At 40.4% G+C, this 22,515-nt stretch overlaps 1 protein-coding gene across 2 annotated transcripts; it reads right to left on the bottom strand.

Moving 5' to 3' along the window:
* Positions 1-3,300: 3,300 nt before the first annotated feature.
* On the bottom strand, positions 3,301-22,119 carry LOC137281451 (uncharacterized oxidoreductase MexAM1_META1p0182-like). Of its 2 annotated transcripts, XM_067812685.1 has the most exons (9): positions 21,928-22,119; positions 16,000-16,130; positions 15,627-15,722; positions 14,097-14,235; positions 13,490-13,530; positions 12,710-12,779; positions 11,619-11,655; positions 4,578-4,626; positions 3,301-4,157 (listed from the first exon to the last, which is right to left on the bottom strand). In XM_067812685.1, the coding sequence occupies exons 1-9, from the start codon at positions 21,959-21,961 to the stop codon at positions 3,993-3,995; spliced, it is 762 nt and encodes a 253-aa protein (XP_067668786.1). In that variant the 5' UTR covers positions 21,962-22,119; the 3' UTR covers positions 3,301-3,992. The 2 variants fall into 2 exon arrangements, with proteins under 2 accessions (XP_067668786.1, XP_067668785.1); XM_067812684.1 differs by lacking the exons at positions 3,301-4,157; positions 4,578-4,626; positions 11,619-11,655; ... (3 more) ...; positions 15,627-15,722; positions 16,000-16,130 and adding an exon at positions 16,958-19,095 and having other exon boundaries at positions 21,928-22,081.
* Positions 22,120-22,515: the final 396 nt, after the last annotated feature.

Raw genomic sequence — 22,515 nt, 5'->3', positions numbered from 1 at the left:
ATCATCACCGGTAGCAGTGTCATGAGCTTGCTCAAGAGCAGTTTGTAGCTCATGTAATGAAAACACTTCATTGTAATCTTCACCGTTATTTGATTCAAAATTAAGTTTTGTCTTTTCCTGTTGTTTCTGATATCTCTGAAACTCAGGAACATAATTTGTTGATGAAGAATTTTTGGCAAGAGTTTCGCCGATTTTATTTGCAATTTTAGACTTATTAGTAATTAAATTATCACCATCTTTAAGATGGTGTACGGCAGATTTGGAACCTTTGCCTTTAATTCTTTGAACCATGTTCCAGACCTTGGACATCGGCGTGCGTGAATTAAGTTTGGAGACATAATTTCTCCAAGATTGTCGTTTGTTTTGTTTAAACGTACGACGCGCCTTTGCATTCAGTATTTTGAATTTATTCAAGTTATGGACAGTTGGATGATGGCGAAAATAATGTTCTGCCTTTTTCCTCGCTTTTCTGGCCTGTCTACAATTTGCACTGAACCATGGTTTTCGTACATGTGGAGTCGTAGAGGACTTTGGTATACACTCATCAGCAATTCTATTTAAAATGTCAGAAAAAGTTTCAATGGGATCACTGATATTAGTGAAACACTTAGGTCGCAGTTTTGATTCACACATAGTTTGATATAAAGAACAGTTAGCCTTCGAAAAGTTCCATCTTGTAAACGATGGAGAATCGGATGGAGTAATTTCTGAGAGGATAGTTGGGAAGTGGTCACTTCCACAAAGGTCATTATGAACAGACCAATCAAATTCATTGAGGAGGTTAGAATCTGCAAGAGATACATCTAGAGAAGAATAAGTGCCAGTTGCAGGGTGCAGATAGGTGCTTGAATCATCATTAAATATGCACAGATCATTATTTGAAACGAAATCTTCAAGTAGTTGGCCCTTAGCATTAGTGTTAGTACTGCCCCATAATGGGTTGTGACCGTTTAGGTCACCCATAATAATACATGGCTTCGGGAGTTGATCATATAGTGATTGAAGATCAGTCTGTTGTAGTGTTGAAGAAGGCGGAATATACAGAGAGCATAGTGTAAATGCTACTCCCAGAGTCAGTCGCACAGCAACAGCTTGTAGATTAGAAGTGTAACAGGGCTGTGAATAACATCCCGTCGTATGAGGATAGTGGAACCTCCAGTGGCCCTATCACCTGGAGGGGAAAAATAATGATACGCTTCAAACTGACGTAAACTAAAGTTATCTGTCTGTTTCAGATATGTCTCTTGCAGACAGAACGCTGATGGTGCTAAATCCTGGATTAACAACTGTATTTCATTAAAATTTGTTCGTAGTCCTCTACAGTTCCAATGCACGATATGCTGAGATGGACCTATCTTTTAGGTGGATTAATAGGGGATCTACCCCGTACCTTTTTCGAGGGCGACAAGCTATGTGCCCTAGAATGGACGTTTTCAGACACGTCCATGTCCTCAAGCGATCCGTATCTGTTAAATAATCTGATCTTATCATCTGACCCCTTTGGGGCCCTGCCACTTTGCTTTGTGAAAGAATCTGGTTTCGGTTTGGTTTTGCTTTTGACAACTGGTTGAACGTTCCTGTTAGACTGAGTCATTTGAGATGCCTGAGAAGATGTATCACAAGCAGAAGAAGGTTCTGATTGGGTTTGGGGCTTGTCAGGAAGTGGTTCCACAGTTTGTGTAGATATTACAGGCGATAACATCATAGGAGATTCGGTTTTAAGCCAAGTCAAGTTCGTTTGACAGCTTGCAGATGACGTGGTTACTGTAGGGGTTTTATCAGACGGTGTTTTTGCAATGGAATCATACGTTTCCTTAATCTCAGAACCTAAGACAATCTTTTTTGCATCAGAGGAACTAATGTTTTGAGTAAATTTGATCTTGTTGATCTCCATATGCTGTTTCCAAACTGGACAATCTTTGGAAAAAGATGAGTGAGCACCCGAGCAGTTGGTACATTTCTTAAAAGTACTCTTGCAATCTTCTGTTGTATGTGTCTTCTCACCACAGTGAGCACATACAACGGACAATGTACAAGTACTAACACCATGACCAAATTTCTGGCATTTGAAACACCTCAAAAGATTTGGTATGTAGGTGTCAACGGTCATGTTACAATATCCTGCCTTTATTGATCTGGGAGCATTGGGAGAAGAAAATGTGAACAGGTAAGTGTTCGTCAGAACGGTTTCGTGGTTTTTGCGTGTTGCAAAACGCTTGACGTAAATGACTCCTTGGTCTTTCATTTCCGAAACAATATCAAGTTCGGACATGTCAGCGAACAATCGATCTCTGTCTCTAACAACTCCTTTGCTGGTGTTAAGTGTTCTGTGAGGAGAGACTGACACCGGAATGCCGACGAACGTTTCAGTTGACATCAAATTAGTTGCTTGTTGCCTTTTGCTGCACTCAATGAGCAATGACCCTGAACGTAAAAGTCTAATGTTTTTCACATCACCAGCTATGCCTTGTATGCCTTTTTGCACTGCAAAAGGATTTAACTTCAATCGTGTGTTATCTTTGGTCTCCATTACTAAAAAAGTGGCCAGTAGTCAATTGATTTTGGCTGTCTGTGGTCATCGTCATCAGGATCAGTGTCGACAGGACGTTTTGTTTTCTTTAGGGGAGTTTCGTAATCCATGTTTAGTGTTTTAAGATTCATCATCCGAGCTCCCCACCCACCACGGAGTATCATGAAGACGATGGTAAACACAAGTGGGTCTCCAACTTGCAGCACCAAGGATACCCGGATGATATACTCCAGCAGAAAAACCAAAAGATAAATTATTCCACCAGATTGGCCCATGAGCCACCGCCTTCTGGGCATAAGACTCTAGGCAAAGTTCATGTATACAAAATTCAAGTTAAATAACATTCTATAATCCAAAGGCGCCAAGACCGAAATACAGACGATTTCAAATCCCATTTTGTGCAATTACATAAAGTCCATGCACAGGGCTTGGCATGACCAGCCGATTGGTCGAACCGGGCCCATTCGACCACCCGTCTAGGCGAAGTCAGGGCCAAAGTGGTGTATTGAGCAACAGGAACACGGTCGCAAGCTCCTATTGCCCTCAACCACCAGGATCCCTTCCTCCGCCGACACAGGGCCGCAACCCACGGCAAACGGGTTGGTGGACCAAATATCCCCCCGGGTCCACTACGGGGGTGTCGGCGAGCTCTTAGCATTACCCAGCACCCACCACGAGGAGGTGGCTCGCCACGGGTGCCCACTGACTGAAGCTTGGCCTCCCATCACCCTTTATTGTTGTGCACCACTGCTCAAACAAATACGACTTCAGTATGTGCATCAATATTTATTTATATGAGCATATGTTACTTTTCTTAAGTGACACTGACAGTATTTGTACTATTTCGAAAGTATTTCAGAATTCTGATAATTTGCTTCATAAATTACAAGTCATCTCTCAAATTTCATTGATATTTGTCTAGCATGTTTGGTACACATCACACGCTTGCTACTAGTGGCGTTCCGATCAATATAGTGACCAAACGACCAAACAATCCGTAACATTTTCTCATAATCGAACGGAAACGACTTTGGAACTATTGTTCTGTGTTGACGATGGAATATAACTTCGAAGTTGTTAGGGCCTGAACACGTGTTTATTTCTTAGAAAAATCACTTCGCTAACTGAAAAGTCATGACTGAATGTTTCTTTAAGACTCAGAGGAATTTAACGTTCATGATATATTATATAATTAGTCGTCACTTTAAAGTATCAGGTTGCACAATCAAACAAATAACCAGCACGTACCAACATGTACATCAGTATATATCTAAGTAAACATAACAATATCTTGGTCTTGTTAAGTGACTGTGTATCACCACTGGTTATATTTCGGGAGTATTTTTTTTCTGGTAATTTGTTCCATATAAATGTAATTCATATGTTATATGTTATTGGTGTTTGTCTGCTCTATTTGGTGTGTAATTAATGGGGGCATTTGATCGCTTTGGAACTCTCTGCTTTATATAAGTACTGGTGTCGTCATTGTCAAGCCACCATCGGCTCGGAAACACTCTCCAGTCACGAAGGCTGCTTTTTCTGAGGCTAGGAAGGCCACAATGCGACCAATTTCTTCTGTGGTACCCGTTCGACCAAGTAGCGTTGCTTTAGTCAACAGAGCATCCATCTGAAACAGTGTGAGCGAATAGGACAATGTTTATTTATTCTGCAGGGCTGGCTCGTTTTCAATACCACACTGATTTACATTCTTTACGAGACCGGTGAAAACTGCGGTAAGAATTGCTTTACAGTACACATGGTTGTCGAACGAGGCGACTGGTCGATGCTCAAGATGTTGATCTGTGGATTGTCTGGTACAGATTCGATTATTTATAGACCATATAGCTGGAATATTTGCTGAGTGCGACATTAAACGACAATCAGGCAGTAAGAGAATTCTGGGTGGAACAATCTGGGTGTACATGTATGACGCCCCTGTATGTTCGGCTGGTCAGGTTTCTTGTGTGACAGTCTTACATCAGACTTGCTCAGGCATGTTATTATTTCTCAGTTTTTCCTCCAGATTTGATTGCGTAAGTATAATTACCTGGATATTATCTTCACTGCGAGTTATCTCAGTGGGTATGTATCCTGGGCTGAAACAGTGAAAGGAATACCGTGAATGGAAAAATACAGATACAACAACAACAAAACAAAACATATATGACAGTGTGTACAAAAAAAGAACATTAAACACAATAATATTAACTGTAATAATAACTGTCACGGAGGCAGCAAGACAAAAGCCACACGTACAAAAGCCATTCAGACAAAGACACCCGAACAAAAATCTCACGCACAAAAGCCACCTGGAGAAGAGTGAGTGAGTGATTTAATATTTAACGTCACATCGGCAATGTTGCAGCCATATCGTGACGAGAACATTCTTGGAATGCATATGCATTTGGTAATATTTATGCATATGGTAAAAACCTGTCAACGAAGGACAGTAAACAGCTAGAGTATCACAATAAGAATTAAAACTAGCGTGAAAAGTTAAAACCAATATCACTATTCGGACAGTACAATGTGAAAACAGCCTTTAGATCAACTGAAGGTAGGCCACCATACTAGAGGCCATGGGCACTTACAGTGCTTCTGCTACCTGCATGGTCCCTAGCTGGGACCTAGTTTAGCGCTGCCTTAGCAGCAAGGTCTGCCAAAGTGTTACCAGAGATACCAACATGGCTGGGTAAACAACAGAAGACGATGTTGTATTGGCCAGTCGCAAGATAGTTGGAAAGTGGATGTTTACATGCTTGGGTTTTAATGGCCTGAAGGCACGAAAGAGAATCAGACAAGGTTATGTATTGTTTATGTTTAGGATGTCTTTGAATATATTTAAGAGCTGTTAATATGGCGTTAGCTTCTGCTGTAAAAATAGAACTATTATCTGGTAATCTAGAAGATATTGTTACAAGCTACTGCGCCACGATCCTTGGACCCATCTGTAAATGAGGATTTATAATTGCTATATTTATGTTTTAATTGATGATATTCTTGTTTATATTGTAATTCATTCGTTTCTGCTTTTTTATAGTGACTTAATGTAAGGTGAACTTGTGGTCTAACCAGCTGCCACGGAGGAGAAGAAAACAAGCGAGAAGGAGCTACATTTTCTAGTTCAATGCCAGCAGCAGAAAGGAAAGGTTTCACTCTTAGCCCAAGAGGTGGAGCAAGAGAAGATTTCTTATTGTACAAATCCCCGTACAAGGAATTGAAGACACAGTTATATGCAGGGTTGAACTTATTTGAAGACAGTTTAGATACTGTAAAGATAGTTTAATACGACGATGGTCAAGAGAAGGTTCATCTGCTTCAATGTATAGACTGTCAACAGGAGAAGTTTGGAATGATCCAAGACAAAGCCTTAGACCTTCGTGATGGATAGAATCAAGTATTTTGAGGTTGCTTTTACAGGCTCCACCATAGACAATGGAGCCGTAATCCAGCTTAGATCTGATGAGTGACCTGTATAAATATAGAAGGGTTGTTTGGTCTCCTCCCCACTTTGTATTTGAAACGACTTTCAACAGATCGAGCGCCTTCAGGCATTTGGTTTTTAGGTATTTAAGATGTGGCAGAAAGGTTAAGTGTGAGTCAAAGATGAGACCAAGGAACTTAGCTTCCTTGACAACTTTGATGGGTGCACCATTCAAAGATAAGTCAGGGTCTTTATGAGGTTTGTATTTTCGGCAGAAGTGAATGCAGTTGGTTTTAGATTGAGAAAATTTAAACCCGTTCTCAAGGCACCACTTATGAATTTTGTTGAGACAGATTTGCAACTGTCTCTCAATGGTTCGCATGTTTGTGCCACGACAAGAAATATTAAAGTCATCCACGAAAAGGGAACCGTTGACTGAATCCGTTAACACTTTTGAAAGACTATTTATTTTAATACTAAATAAAGTGACAGACAAAATGCTGCCTTGTGGAACACCCTGATCTTGACTGTAATGATCAGACAGGGTAGAACCCACGCGGACTTGAAATTGCCTGTCATTTAGAAAGTTGGATATAAATTGGGGCAAGCGGCCTCGCAATCCAAAGTCATGTAAGTCTCTTAAAATCCCATGTTTCCAGGTTGTGTCGTATGCTTTTTCTAAATCGAAAAACATTGACACTGCATGTTGCTTATTAATGATGGCATTCTTCACAAACGATTCTAAACGCACTAAATGATCAATAATACTTCTGTTTTAACGGAAACCACATTGAATATCTGTTATTAAGTTATTTGTTTCCAAGTACCAAAGCCAACATAAGGGATAAATATTTCAATGTAAAAACAATTAAGGATCTTTTTACCCCCGTAAGTTCTCATATAATTCTTGGATTTTTAAAAGAAATTGATTTCATCTTTGAATTTTGATTATTGTGTTCTGTAGATAGCTACATTTTAATTCATGGTAGTTTAGATTAGTAACTTGAATTGTTAGTGGCTGTACCCTCAAAGGGGGTTGAAGTACCGTAAAATTATTGTCCTCCTGAGAGGGTACGTAAGTCCCAAAACATTTCCTGTACATTTAGACTTCCACTGTTTTTAATCGTAGTATATGTGTATTTTTAATTTTTGGCTAGATGTGTCTAAATTGATAACAGCTGAGGGGATGATGTAAATCCAACTAGGGTCCATGCAGGTAGCAAAGGTACTGTAAGTCCCCATGGTCCCTAGTATGGTGATCTACCTTCAGTTGTTGGCAATCTATAGCCTGATTTTATGTTGTATTGTCCGAATAGTGATATTTTTGTTAACTTTCCATGCTAGTTTTAATCATACTTGTGATATTCTAGTTGTTTTACTGTCCCTCGTTGACAGGTTTTTATAGAATCGATATATTTCACTACAGTATTAAACGTTCTCGTCACGATATGGCTGAGATATTGCCGATGTGACGTTAAATATTAACTCACTAACTCACTCCAAGTACCAAACAAGTCGATTATTTATCATGCGTTCCATGGTCTTGCAAACGCAGCTAATTAATGACATCGGCCTATAATTGGAAGGATCAGTGTGATCACGTCCAAGTTTAGGAATGGGCACAATTATAGCATCACGCCATGAAGAAGGAAAATTTCCAGACGTCCAAATACCATCGAAAATATGAAGAAGCGTCTCTGAAGATGATTCTGGTAAATGCTTCAGGAGTTGATAATGTTGATAATGTTATCAGCTCCTGAAGCAGTATCGTGAGCCTGGTCAAGAGCAGTATGGAGTTCATTAATCGAAAATACTTCATCATAATCTTCACCATTATCGGAAGTAAAACTAATAGGGTTTTTTTCCTGCTGATTTTGATTTTGAAATTGAGGTACATAGTTTGATGAAGACGAATGTTTCGCCAGTGTTTCACCAAGTATATTAGCAATATCGGATTTATTTGTCAGCAACAGGTTTCCGTCTTTAAGATGGTGAATGCTAGATCTAGAACCCTTACCCTTGCTCTTCTGGATCATATTCCATACTTTAGAAATTGGTGTACGTGCATTGATTTTAGAGACATAGGTTCGCCAAGATTGGCGTTTATTTTGCCTAAAGGTACGCCGTGCTTTTGCATTTAAAATTTTCAATTTGTTCAAGTTATGGACCATTGGATGGCGACGGAAATAATGCTCAGCTTTTCTCCGTGCCTTTCTGGCTTGTTTGCAGGTATCATTAAACCATGGTTTTCGAATGTGTTGATTTGTGGAGGACTTAGGAATACATTCATCGGCTATCTTCTTCAGTTTATCTGAAAATAGTTGTACAGGGTCGGCAATGTCAAGAAATAGATCAGGTTTAAATGTACTAGAAGCAAGCAGTTGAAATAAAGACCAGTTTGTCTTGGAAAAGTTCCATCTTGTAGTAGGAGGAACATCTGAAGGAGTCACAGTTTTCACAATAGTAGGGAAGTGGAAGTGGACAGACCATTCAAATTCGTTTAATAATGCTGAATCTGTAATTGCTAAATCAATAGCAGAGTAAGTTCCTGTGCCTGGATGTAAATAGGTGTTTGAGCCATCATTAAGTATACATAAGCTATTGTTAGAAATGAAATCTTCTATGAGCTTCCCCTTAGTATTCGTCTGAGCACCACCCCAAAGGGATAATGGATGTTATCAGCTCCTGAAGCAGTATCTGAGCCTGATCAAGAGCGGTATGAAGCTCATGTAACGAAAAAGTTTCATTATGGTCTTCCCCATTATCTGAATTAAAGTTAATAGTTTTCTTTTCTTGCTGGTTTTGATATGTTTGGAGTACGTAAGTCCACAAGCATTCGATGTAAATTTAAATCTACCAGGTTTTCAATCGTAGTATTCTTGTTGTTTTAATTTTGGTTAGAATTTTGTATACTCGCCAGCGGTTGAAGGGATGGTGTAAATCCAACTAGAGTCCCCATGGTCCCTAGTTTGGTGATCTACCTTCAGTTGTTGGCGATCTATAGCCTGATTTTATAGTGTATTGTCCTAATGGTGATGGTTTTTTTTAACTTTCCATGCTAGTTTTAATTCCATTTGTGATATTCTAGTTGTTTTACTGTCCTTCGTTGACAGGTTTTATAGTAGACATATAATTAATTTTGATATGGAAATGTTCTCGGCACGATATGGCTGAGATATTGCCGATGTGACGTTAAATTTTAACTTACTCACTCACTCACTGATATGTTTGGAACATACCTTCATAATTTGACGAGGAAGAATGTTTTGCCAAAGTTTCACCAAGTTTATTAGCAATATCGGTTTCATTAGTTAATAACTGGTTTCCATCTTTAAGGTGGTGAGCCCTTACATTTGATTTTTTGGATCATATTCCAGACTTTAGACATTGGTGTACGTGAATTCATGTAACATTCATTTCATCACAAAAACGTTGAATAGCATCAGGAACATTATTAAAAAGTTCAGGTTTAAGCCTGTCAACACACACAGTTTCATATAAACGCCAGTTAGCCTTTTTGAAGTTCCATCTTGATGATGGAGGAACATCAGATGGATTCACGGGTTTTAGTAATGTTGGGAAATGGTCACTCCCACAGAGGTCATCATGAACTGACCATTCAAATTCATTTAGAAGGCTTGAATTAGAAACCGATAAATCAAGGGCTGAATATGTTCCTGTGTCAGGATGTAGATATGTGTTCGACCCATCATTGAAAATAAATAAATCATTTTCGGAACAGAACTCCTCTAATATTTTACCTTTAGCATTTGTAGTTGTACCACCCCAGAGTGGGTTGTGGCCATTTACGTCTCCCATAATAACAAAGGGTTTTGGGAGTTGGTTATTACAAATTTTGAAGTTCGGTCTTTTGAAGTGTTGAAGACGGTGAGAAATATAAAGAGCATAGTGTGAGTGCAACGTGTAAAGTAAGTCTCACGGCAACAGCCTGGAGACCAGTATTAAGAATAATAGGGCTCTGAATAATATTCTGGTTTATAAGGATAGAAGCTCCTCCAGTGGCCGTCTCGCCCGGGGGTGAAAAAAGAATGACCCAAGTCAAATTTGTTTGACAGCTTGTGGATAAAGTAGATAGTTTATGGCTGGATTCAGTTGATTTTGATTACAGAAGCATAACTGTCTGGAAGCTCAGATCTCTTGACAAGTTTTTTTGGCATCCGAGAAACCGATGTTTTGTGTAAAGTTATTCTTGTTAATTTCCATGTTTTTTTCCAAATCGGGCACTCTTTCGAAAAAGATGAATGGTTTCCTGAATGGTTGGTGCACTTTTTAAAGGTACTTGTACAATCTTCTGTTGTGTGTGACTTCTCGCCACAGTAAGCACACACAACGGACAATGTACAAGTATTTACCTTGATGTCAACCTTGATGTTGCAGTAACCAGCCTTCAATGATTTTGGAGCTGTCGGAGACGAAAAGGAGAAGAGATAAGTATTGGTGGGAACACTTTCATTGTTTTTACGGGTCGAAAAGCGTTTGACATAGAGCACACCTTGATCTTTCATCTCGTATGCGATGTCAATTTCTGACATTTCAGCAAATAGTCGATCGCGGTCCCTGATGATGCCTTTGCTTGTGTTTCAGGTCTTATGAGCAGAGACCGTAACTGGAACGCCAACGAATGATTCGGTACTCATAAGGTTGGCTGATTGCTATCTTTTAGAGCATTCAACCAGCAGCGCACCTGAACGTATCTTTCTTATGTTTTCGACTTCTCCAGCAATACCCTGAATACCCTTAGATATTGCAAAAGGATTCAGCTTGAAAGGTGTCTTGTCAATAGTTTCAATCACTAGAAAACGTGGCCTGAAATGAATTGATTTGGACGGTCGGATGTCATCATCAATAGGATCAGTTTCAAGAGGACGTTTGGTTTTCTTAGTTGGGGTTTCATAAGCCATGTTTAATGTGTATATTTTCATCACCCGAGCTCCCCACCCACCACGGAGTATCACAAGGACAATGCTAAAAACAAGTGGGTCTCCAACTTGCAGCACCAAGGATACTCAGATGATATACTCCAGCAGAAGAGTTATAAATAACACATCCACCAGATTGGCCCATGAGCCACCGCCTTCTGGGTATAAGACTCTAGGCAAAGTTCAAAGCATCATAATGAAGATCTTTAACATTTTATATAAACAAATGTGCCAAATCCAAAAGTAACTCTTTTCCAAATTAAAACTGTGTAATGACAAAAGTCCATACACAGGGCTTGGCGTGACCAGCCGATTGATAGAATCGGGCCGATTCTACCACCCGTTTAGGTAAAGTCAGGGCCGAAGTGGTGTGTTGAGCAACAGGAACACTGGTCCTGCTCCCATTGCCCTCAACCACCAGGATCCCCTCCTCCACCGACACAGGGACGAAACCCACGGCAAACGGGTAGGTGGACCAAACATACACCCGGGTCCACTACGGAGGTGTCGGCGAGCTCTGAGCGTTACCCAGCACCTACAACGAGGAGGTGGCTCGCCACGGGTGCCTCCTGGAGAAGAAACACCCTAACAAAAACTACCGGGTAAATGCCACCCGGGACTCACTCTAGTTCACACTTGCTACAAAATTGATAAATGCCACCTTGACCTAAGGTGCAAGTCAAGTCAACAGTAATATATATATTACCTTTCTTTGTGTACTTACTTGACGGCATTCACCCGTACCCCGTGTGAAACCATCTCTGTACAAAGAAAGAAAGCCGTTTATTTGCTTACTGATAAAGCCTGTCAGTAATATTTTATCAACAAATTAGCTTCTATGACAGGTATGACTTTCCCTGAGCACGGACTCCTGCATGTGCTTCATATTTCAGCTGAACCACTAATAGCATCGCTACAAGAAGCAGCAGCAGCCCAACAAACAATAGCTCCAGCACCCCTACCGGTATCAATACAACAAGCAGCAGTAGCCCAACAAACATCAGCTCCAGCACCACTACCAGCATCGATGCAACAAGCAACAGTAGCCCAACAAACATCAGCTCCAACACCACTACCAGCATCGATAACACAGGCAGCAGCCGCTCTTACTTGTTTGAGAAATGTTTGTTAAGAGTTGTTAGTGCCAATACGTTACTACATATCGAGAGACTGATTTGGTTTAGAAATACTTTGATATTTCAGAAGTTTCAGTTTCTGCGAGTCAGCAAGAATTCCTGTATCAGTTTTATCCCCCGCAGCATTTCTTCACCACATTTATCACAGATAGATCATGTGTTGTACTGGTAACTTGTGGTGGTTTTGTATTTCTCAGTAAAATATTTTTTGCGTTTCCTTGGCAACAAATTTGACACTGATTGAAATTGGAGGTATTGCTCTTTTCCAGAGGGTTTCTTATTCTAAAACCATTCAAAATTTCATCGCCGACACATATATATGCCTGGTAGTAAAGTGGTGTCATTTTGAAGTTTTCGACTTCTGGGATTGAACATTTTTGGCATTTCAATGGATGTAATGATAATAATGGATGCAAAGATGGGGTTCGAGGTAGCAATTACAAAAGTGAAATGTGTAGCCCATATCATCGCGAACGTTTCCATTGTCTTTATAGCATTAAAACTAATAAAAATGAAGGATTGCACTAGGTGTATTTAGATACACATATACTTGTTGCGTAGTCACAATTTGAGTGCTCAATGACAATTGGATGTTTGATCAATAAAGGTCTACACAACAAACACTATCATCTCACATGAGTGGACAACACATAGTTTTCAGAAATGTTTGTATATTTACCATGTGCAAGATATCTTGTGAATGAGTCCAAGGCCGCCTTCGACATGGCATAGACACCCAATGCCGGAATCTGCATGGGAGGGAAGGTTAATCATAAGATAAATGGTCTTTGCATGACAAATGCAGATCGTTTACTTCAGTTCATTCAGATATCTAAAACAATGACGTAAGATAAAGTTCGACGTTTGGCACAACAAGGTGAGAGCATGTAAGTACCCAGTGTCCGCGATAGGTTTTTCACGAGTGCGTGCAAAAATGAAATAGTGAACATGCAGTCCAAATCTTTTGTATGTGAAATTTTCAGTACAATCTTGAATCATTTCAAAGTGTATTTGCTGCTTATATGTTTTAAGGTACCTTTTCAAATTACATATCAGAATCTATGTGTCCAACACACGTACGCAAAAATATAATTTGCGTGTGCTTGTAATTCTTTACTTCGTTAACGCGAACACTCGGCCAAATATGTTTTTCAGTTGTTTCTGTAACCTGAGAAAATCATAAAGGATCTGAGACGTTTTTATCTTTAGTTTTAACATTAACTTAACACCTGAAATCGCCCTCTCTGACAAAGTGCAATTTTACCATACATTATATGTGGTATATTTTATGGGGAAATGGTTGAAGACAGGCTAGACAGTGGACACAAACCGTGTGATTTGTCAAAGGAGACACCACACAGGTGACATTGTGTTTGATACGTGTGGCCCATTCTGTAATCGATCGATCGGGTTTGGTTTTTGCTGGCTGTGAATCACTCTTCTATTGTATCATACTCACAATTGTACTCGTGGCGCAAGAGGAAATATTAACCACACATCCTGCAACAGAAAGATTTCAAATTGTTAATCCCTGTAACAAGTTACACACATAATATTCTGCTGCAAAAATAGGAAAGTATCAGGGTTTAGATTTTCACATTTTACAGTGGAAGCTTTCTAAACTGGCACTTATCGGGACAGGAGAAACAATCCAGGTTAGACAATGTACCGAACTGTAGAGCTGGTGATAAATGTACAAGCTAGGGACTGGAGTGAGATAATGTGCCGGATGTTTACGACTAGTCGGAAAAAGCAGATGTTGGTTTACCTTTTACTGTATTTGTATCTTAGGTATTTGAAAGTATTCTCCTTAAAGGTATGATGTTAAGTAATCGGAATGTTTGGATCGCTACATCCAGTCTGAAACGATGAACACTTTGCAGTTGCCACACCCTACTCCTCCTCCTGTTAAACACTGTTCTGTTCTAAATCTTGAGACATTTTCAGCATATTCAGAAATCAATGTTTCTTGGAAAAAATACTATTCCTAACACAACACTCATGGTACAACTATCCACACTCACTCACTCACTCAGCCACCCACTCACTCACTCATAAGACAGTACCTTTAGATTCAATCAAATACGGCGCAACTAGCTGTGTCAAGAACACAGGCACCTCCACGTTTATGGCCATGAGACTGTCGTACTGCTCTTTTGTTGTTGACTGCAGTGGACATGCATATCCGGTCCCAGCATTGTTCACCTAAACACAGACACAAGATCCAACAATCATTTGTGGACTTGTTTAACAACCCGCAATCTGACTACATATTCCAAAGAATCTGGTGATTGATAGTATAAGCAAAGATTATGACATGGTATACAGCATTACACAATGAGCAAACTATGGTTTGGTCTAGATGTTCCAACACTGTCACAGGTGTAGATCATGATACCAGACCTGGGTTAGTGAGTGAGTGAGTTAGAATGTATCATTAGCAATATTGCAGCCATATCTTGACGAGATTAATTCAATTTATATCAGTATTAAAATCAATAAGTTGAAAACGCAAAAAACTGTCATCGAAAGACAGTAAAAACACTGGGCTATCACAGAAAATGGACATAAAAGTAGCACTGGCAGCTAAAACATTACAATCAAAGAGGACAATACTATAAACAGTGGCTATAGATTGCCAACAACTGAAGGTAGATCACCATTATAGGATCCATGGGGACTTACAGTACCTTTGCAACCTGCATGAACCCTAGCTGGATTTACACCATCCCTTCAGCCATTGGCGATTATATTGAAATTTAGCCATTATTGAGAACAAGAAATATACTATGATTAAAAGCTTGGCCGCATTGGGTTAGTCCGTATTGATATTGCCATAATGTATACATACGGTAATGGTAAAAGCCAACCTACATCAAACCAAGGCATGCTCAACTTAATGGTTAATGGATCCTCGATGTGTTTCACCCACAAAGTGAAAACGGGATCGGGGCATGGTCTTATCACTTATAAATCGAATTATAGTTTAATGATGAGTCAGTTAGTGTGACATTTGCAGGCTGGATCTGAAATTAATCCAAATGTGCCAAAAAAACCCCGGACTACTGGCTATGTTCGCTCCATGACATATTTATGTATTTACGTTTTCCAATACCCTCAGCATAGTAGGGAGTGTTGGTGTTAGATGTTAGATTTGAATTTTGATAACGAAGTCCAAATATATTTACTTCCAAAAATATATGGTTCCACAATCAGATTTGCAATGGAAGAACACAACATGGAAAATGTTTATTCTTGTTTTAGAGATTATAATCAAAATGACTATTCCCTTTCTGTAACCTGGACTTCTGTTGTTCTGAATTTCGCAGAATTGAGAATACTTGTCCTTTCCTGTATTACTTATTGCAGCCTCCATGTGGTTACTTTACTTAAGTTTGTAAGTTTACTTCTTTTTCACTATCACTCAAGACTCGAACTAAGGTTTTGTGAAAATCAGATTTACAAACAACATGGTTGAAAAATGGTGGACAACAACTCATGTTTCTCCCAAGAACTTGATCTGGTTAAAGAGTGGTCAGACTGGTACATGCCACACGCAGAAACCCTACTGCATGGGCGTATGTTCATGCACTCACCAGAATATCTATTTTTCCGAACTTCTTCTTGGTTGTTTCCACCAGAGTTTTTCTGAAAGCATCCTCTGTGAGATCACCAACGTTTGTGAGAACATCCTGAAACAGACAGTTAACACCATATTGAAAATTATTTATTCTACATGATGTGAATTTCTTTTATTTGATATTGAGGAAGAGGAGCTGATAATTAGTTAAGGAATCAACTTTCCAACACATATAAATTTATCCTTGCACGCCAAACAGACATGATTGGCAGTCAGTCATGACACTTGGGACACTACGGACCATGTGCTTATGAATAGATGGGAATAGAATTAGATGGGAATGTGGCTTTCTATATCAGCTCAAGAGTTCTTTATTGATTTCCATTTACGCCCGGAGCTTCGATCTTGCAGTTCTTGGCCACTTCCTCCAAATTGTTCTGTTTCCTGCCAGTCAATGACAGTTTGGCGCCTTCTCTCGCAAACACTGCTGCAATTCCTGCTCCAATTCCTGAACTGGAACCTGAAAAGAGTGAGTGAATGAGTTCGATATGTCATGTCGGCAATATTTCTTACTTTATTGTGATATCTCTGCTACGTACATGGTTTCACAGACTGATGTGCTATTTTCACTAGTAACTGGCAAAACTGAAAGGATGTATGTGCGAACTGACGTCGAATATCTATTTCACCAATTCTACCTTTGATTGGGTCAGTGTATACATATATGAATGTGTGTTGTGTGTGTGCGATTATTACACCAGACATCGGCAGCAACTTTAACATCAGCCCTGAAAGCGAATGCAACTATCAGGTACAGCAAATACCTTCTTAACAACAAATACATCATCATCAACACACAAGCCAACAGCAAGACCATTATTATAAATCAACATTAGCTAGCCAGCAACACCAACAGCTCCAGAAACGCTACAAAAAGCATAAACAAAATATAAGCTATAACCACAAACGCCAAGTACATTGGAATATGGTTTCATGAAAATATAGACCTACCGCATCCTAGGGGTTATCATTTCGTCGCCTGAGAACCAGTGTGTTCTAAGTCCCCAAAACCTTCTTTCGAGATAAACGACCCTAAAGATTTGTATGTCTGTGGTTTGACTAATGTTATACCTAATTGTTTGAAACTTCGTATGGAGATGCAGTATATCATGTAGAACAAGACAAATCATCACATATCACTGACATTGATGACAAAAGCCTTAAAATAACAAAATATTGATTGGAGATAGAACAATTACGTAAATTCAACGGACCTTATATTTAGTTCCAGAGTGTTATATGTGCCTCTAAAGGCATTAAAGGCCAGGGAAAACACAGAAAATTTCACTCTTTCACTTGTTGTCTTTTAATAATAAACTCACGTGCAAAAGAAACGTCCCCAAAATATCTTTAATTGTCATTTACTTTTAAATGACCATGAACAAAAGTCAGTGTCAGGAACCTGAGCACTCTCCTGAACACTCAGTGTGATGATATGACAAAATAACACATGGGTTTTGCACGTGCTTTGCAAGAAAAATGACTTACATCAGTAAAGTTTCCCGTATGTACAGAAAACTACCCATATGATCGTGGGGTATGAAACACACCCCAAAGTGTTCTTCAGCATCAGCTACATCAGTTCAACAGGAAGAACGTGCAGAGATTAACCTCAGAGCAGAGAGAGCGAACAATTGGGATGCTTCAACACGTTCCAGGCGAAGGATTGGTAGACTTTTGACACGTTACAGGCAGACTGACAGGACTGCAGACAGGTCCAGGAGTGGCAGACCGAAGGTGACCAGCCTCCATTGACGGTGCAGGACTTGAGTCTTGCTTTGCAGGAAGAATGGCGCTAGATCCCTATTCATGTGATTGGGCGACTTACAACCTCAGTCCGACGTCATGTTAGATCACTTGTTGCGTCACGAGGTGGGCACACCCGATATTAGGCCGTCTTAATCATCCACCAGTGTGATTCATGTTTTGACGGATGATCGGATACCGGAACACAACATCACTACTCTATAATCAACTTGTAAAACTTAAGAATGAAGATTTTTATGGATATCAACTTCTTTATGAGAGAACACAACGTTTCGGAGTTAATGCTTACTCCTTCATCAGGTGATTGAGAAAGGGATACAGAGGTGTATTTATATGTACAGGTAAAACAATAACAAAGTAACAAGTGGAATGAGTTAACGAAAGCTAGTATAAACAAGCACTGATAGGAAGCCGATAGTTAAGATAACAATGATGGAAGCCAATGGTAATGCATTACAGTTGATTGGATATGTTTGCATAACATGATTACATAACATGATTGGGGATAAGGGTGGAAGCCAATGGTGATACATTACGCATGATAGGATGATGTACATAACACACGATAGGGGGTGAGCATGTTTACATGAGGATTGGTGATGTACAAACACAAGTATGTACTCGGGTAGATAGGCTATACATGAATTACATAGATAGAATGTACACAGGTAGATGAGATTAATTTATCAATAAGTCCCAGGCACTTGGTAGGTACACTCCTTGGTCGCGGTTGATGGCTGGTTTCTGTCTCCGGATCTCGATGGCCTCTTGCAGTTTCCTTTGGCGCCAGTTGTTGTTGTTGGTAGATAGTATCCTAGTGTCCTCCCATCGAATTGAGTGTTCAGGGTTCTTGAGTATGTGTTCAGAGATGGCCGATTTCTGGTCGAGTTTCCTGACTGAGGTCTGATGTTCCTTCATTCTAGTGTTGATTGGTCTCAGCGTTTCTCCAATGTATAGGTCGCCACAGTTGCAAGGGATCTGGTAGATGCATCCTCTCGGGTTAGGGTGTTCACAGCTGGGTCCTTTACCGTTGGCTTTTAGGTAGGTCTTGATGGTCTTGCCACTGGAGAAGGTGACATCGATGCTGGCTTTGGTCTTGATGAGGCGTGATATTTGATGACTGATGGGGCCAAGGTAGGGTATGGTTACTCTGATGGGTGATGGAGAAGGTTTGGGGCGGGGTTCTCGGTCCTTAAGGGTCTTGTTGATGGTGGCTGTGACGAGCTGGGGAGGGTAACCGTTGAGTGTGGTGAATGTCTTTCTGAGGTGGTCCAGTTCATTGTTTAGGGCATCGGGGTGGCAGAGGGCTTTGGCACGTCTGGTAAGGGTGGCGATGATAGCTTGCTTGATCTGAGGGTGGTGGCAGGAGTTGTAGTGGATGTACTGGTCGGTGTGCGTCGGCTTGCGGTAAACTGAGGTTCTAAGTCCATCGTCTGTGGTGTGGAGGGATACATCAAGGAAGGGCAGGTGTTGGTTGGTCTCAGTCTCCATGGTGAACTTGATTCTTGGATGTTGGTCGTTGAGGTGGTTGAGGAGCTCATTGGGGTCGTTGTCATAGGCGATGGTGGTGAAGGTGTCGTCGACTTTGCGGTACCAACAGAGGGGCTGGAACGGAGCTGTGGAGAGGGCTGCTTCCTCGAAGGAGGTCATGAAGATTTCTGTAATGAGAGGAGAAAGAGGTGAGCCCATGGGGAGACCGTGGATCTGCTTGTATATCTTACCATTGAATGTGAAGTAGGAGGTGTCAAAGCAGCTGCGGGCGAGGTTGATGATGCTGTCTATGGTGAGCTGGGTGTCCAAGTCATCTATCCGGTTGGCTAACTTGCTGCGAAGGATGTCCAGGGCTTCTTCTAGTGGGATGTTGGTGAAGAGGTCCACGACGTCGTAGCTGACCATGGTGCCTGTGGGGTTGGATTCTTTCAGCTGGTTGACAAAGGATGAAGAGTCGCTGATGTAGGACTTGCCATCTTTGCCAAGTGGAGCGAGGAGACGTGTGAGGAACTGGGCGGTGTTGTAGAAAACTGAACCTCTTGAGCAGACTAGGATCCGGGCTTTGGGCGGGTTCTTGTGGATCTTGAAGAACCCTGAACACTCAATTCGATGGGAGGACACTAGGATACTATCTACCAACAACAACAACTGGCGCCAAAGGAAACTGCAAGAGGCCATCGAGATCCGGAGACAGAAACCAGCCATCAACCGCGACCAAGGAGTGTACCTACCAAGTGCCTGGGACTTATTGATAAATTAATCTCATCTACCTGTGTACATTCTATCTATGTAATTCATGTATAGCCTATCTACCCGAGTACATACTTGTGTTTGTACATCACCAATCCTCATGTAAACATGCTCACCCCCTATCGTGTGTTATGTACATCATCCTATCATGCGTAATGTATCACCATTGGCTTCCACCCTTATCCCCAATCATGTTATGTAATCACGTTATGCAAACATATCCAATCAACTGTAATGCATTACCATTGGCTTCCATCATTGTTATCTTAACTATCGGCTTCCTATCAGTGCTTGTTTATACTAGCTTTCGTTAACTCATTCCACTTGTTACTTTGTTATTGTTTTACCTGTACATATAAATACACCTCTGTATCCCTTTCTCAATCACCTGATGAAGGAGTAAGCATTAACTCCGAAACGTTGTGTTCTCTCATAAAGAAGTTGATATCCATAAAAATCTTCATTCTTATGTATTTTCACTTCTAAATGACATTCAAAGCCTTAACTTGTAAAACTGTCCAAAAGTGCATTTGTGTTCAATATATGTTCATGATATAAAACGTTCGCACTGAAAAGTGTTCAGCTATTTGTTATTTCTGCTTTGAAAACGCAGTTTTTTTGCACGTGAGTTTATAATGTGTATTTTAATGATAATAATTACTGTCTTGTAGACCTAGGTGACTGGATGTTCAGGTTTGGTATATGTGCAGAATGTCTTATATACCATTATTAAAGATTGCGTTGTGGAGCATGTGGCACTAAAATAGATTTTGTTCTTTTGCCAATTAAGGAGACAACCACTCCAGAAGAAAACCTACTCCGAACAACAGCAGCACAAATACCACAAACCCATGAGCTGCTGAACCACAGAGAACTCTGACAGTGCACACCCAAAATGAGACAGTTCTCACAAACATTCTATTTTACCCCCACAAACGATCTGAGCATGCCAGAAAGGAATAGAATGAGGACCTCAAAACAACACCAGTTTCTAGACAAACATAATCCTTTCCTTAAATAATATACATCCCCCATCCGCAGTAGCGAAACAAAAAATATCACTACGAACGTTAACACCGCCTATAGGCACCACGCACAGCAGTAATCAATTGGGTTAGCGGTTTTCTGCATAAACATCAGTATATGCTTTCGGATTAAGACAAACAGGCTTGACTAATCTATTCTGTTGATTCGTGGCCCCGCACGTCAACACTCTTGGCCACAGATTACAAGGTCAGTCAGTGTAGTTTCTGGTCCAATCACTGTAATCTACCAGCCACGAGGACGAACAATGTGTTTATTAAAGGTCACATGCAACGTAAAACACAACTTTTCAGATTCTGATACTTTTCGGTATACACTTACCGAATCAAATCATCAAAAATGTTGAAAAAATCGTAATGAAAAACGCCTGCAAAATCGGAGTTCAAACGATTCACTAATTTTTCCCCAGCACTAGGGGAAAATGTGATTTCAACAGTTATGTTGCGCTGCGCTCATGACGCATATGCAGTGACTAGGTTCGCGGAACTTGAAACAGTATGCCTGCCCGGAGTGTCAGGTGAGCAGTAATCTAATCTTGGTTGTATACACAAGGACGTAAATAATCTACTATTTACATAAAAATACACATGTTGATTGTTATAAGCAGACCTCAATGTCTGGTTTATTGACACTTATATGTCTGTCTGACTGCTAATAACAACATGCAGTGCACAACTTCAATCACTGACCACATGAAATCTGAAATTAACACCTATCGGGCTTATAAGCCATAAACAAAGAAGGGGGTAAACACAAGTACAAAATATTGCACTTTTGATTTTGCGATTATACGCTTATAATTTTGCTCATTTGTTTTTTCTTAGTCTTTCTTAATCGACAGTGTTTTAATTATGTTTGATGCTTTGATTTCATGTTACCTTCAACACATCCTCGAACTTCGCCACCAGATTTTCTCACCTCTTACAACATGCATTACTTGCTGACATATCAATGGTCGGGGATTCAAAACCATCAAAAGCAGGGGCTCCTTACACAAAACAACTTTAGCTAAGGTTAATCTTAACTAAGTCTAGTGAGTGAGTGAGTCTAGTTTTACGCCGCCCTCAGCAATATTCCAGCCATATGGCGGCAACTAAGTCCAAGGTAACCTTCATGGATTATTACAGAATGTGAGTTAAGGTTGACCTTTGTAAAGATTGCTTCGTGAAAGGAACCCCAGATCCTAAGTATCTAAACAGTCTCACCTGTAATGATAGCGACTTTTCCTCGCAGCGCCATCTCAGCAGTAGGTAACTTATGAACAGGTCTTGAGACACAATGTTCTGTTTCTTATGTAATGTCTTGCACGGGGACGAGTGAGGTAACTGTATTCATTACCCACACGAACAACGTATAGGCAGATAGCATAGTAATCTCCCACGTCACATGTGTGTTGTGTCAAGATGACCTGTGTCATAACGACTTGAACTGAGATTCTAACGATGATTGGATAACCGATGTCGTCTCATTTCGGTCACTTTGTAAAGGAACTACCTTTTCATTCATAGCAAATTCAGTTCACTCATTCTACAACTTATATTGTGGGTATATCAACATCTAGAAGGTTATCGTGTTGTGAGTCGAACTGATACATTACATCAGTGAAAAACATGAACGCAATGTTTCCACCAGCTATGATAGCCGAGTTAAGCGACTGCAAACCAAGAAACGGGGTGCTAAAGAGTTGTTTAGTGTAGGAGGCTGCACGGGGCGATGTCGACTGACATGCATCATGACGTCGGTCACCAAGGTGGTCGACGAGATACCGGTTTTCGCTCGGTCAGATACCACAC

Source organism: Haliotis asinina, chromosome 4 (assembly GCF_037392515.1).
Source record: "Haliotis asinina isolate JCU_RB_2024 chromosome 4, JCU_Hal_asi_v2, whole genome shotgun sequence".
Lineage (NCBI taxonomy): Eukaryota > Metazoa > Mollusca > Gastropoda > Lepetellida > Haliotidae > Haliotis > Haliotis asinina.
This window is presented reverse-complemented; position numbering and strand designations above follow the sequence as displayed.

What these genes read in the sequence shown, in the direction of transcription:
- LOC137281451 (XM_067812684.1), bottom strand. Translation starts at nt 21,961, where the DNA reads ATGGCGCTGCGAGGAAAAGTCGCTATCATTACAG. An exon ending in AAAAGTCGCTATCATTACAG is followed by an intron (nt 19,096 to 21,927) that starts GTGAGACTGTTT and finishes CTCTCATTACAG; the next exon opens with AAATCTTCATGACCTCCTTC.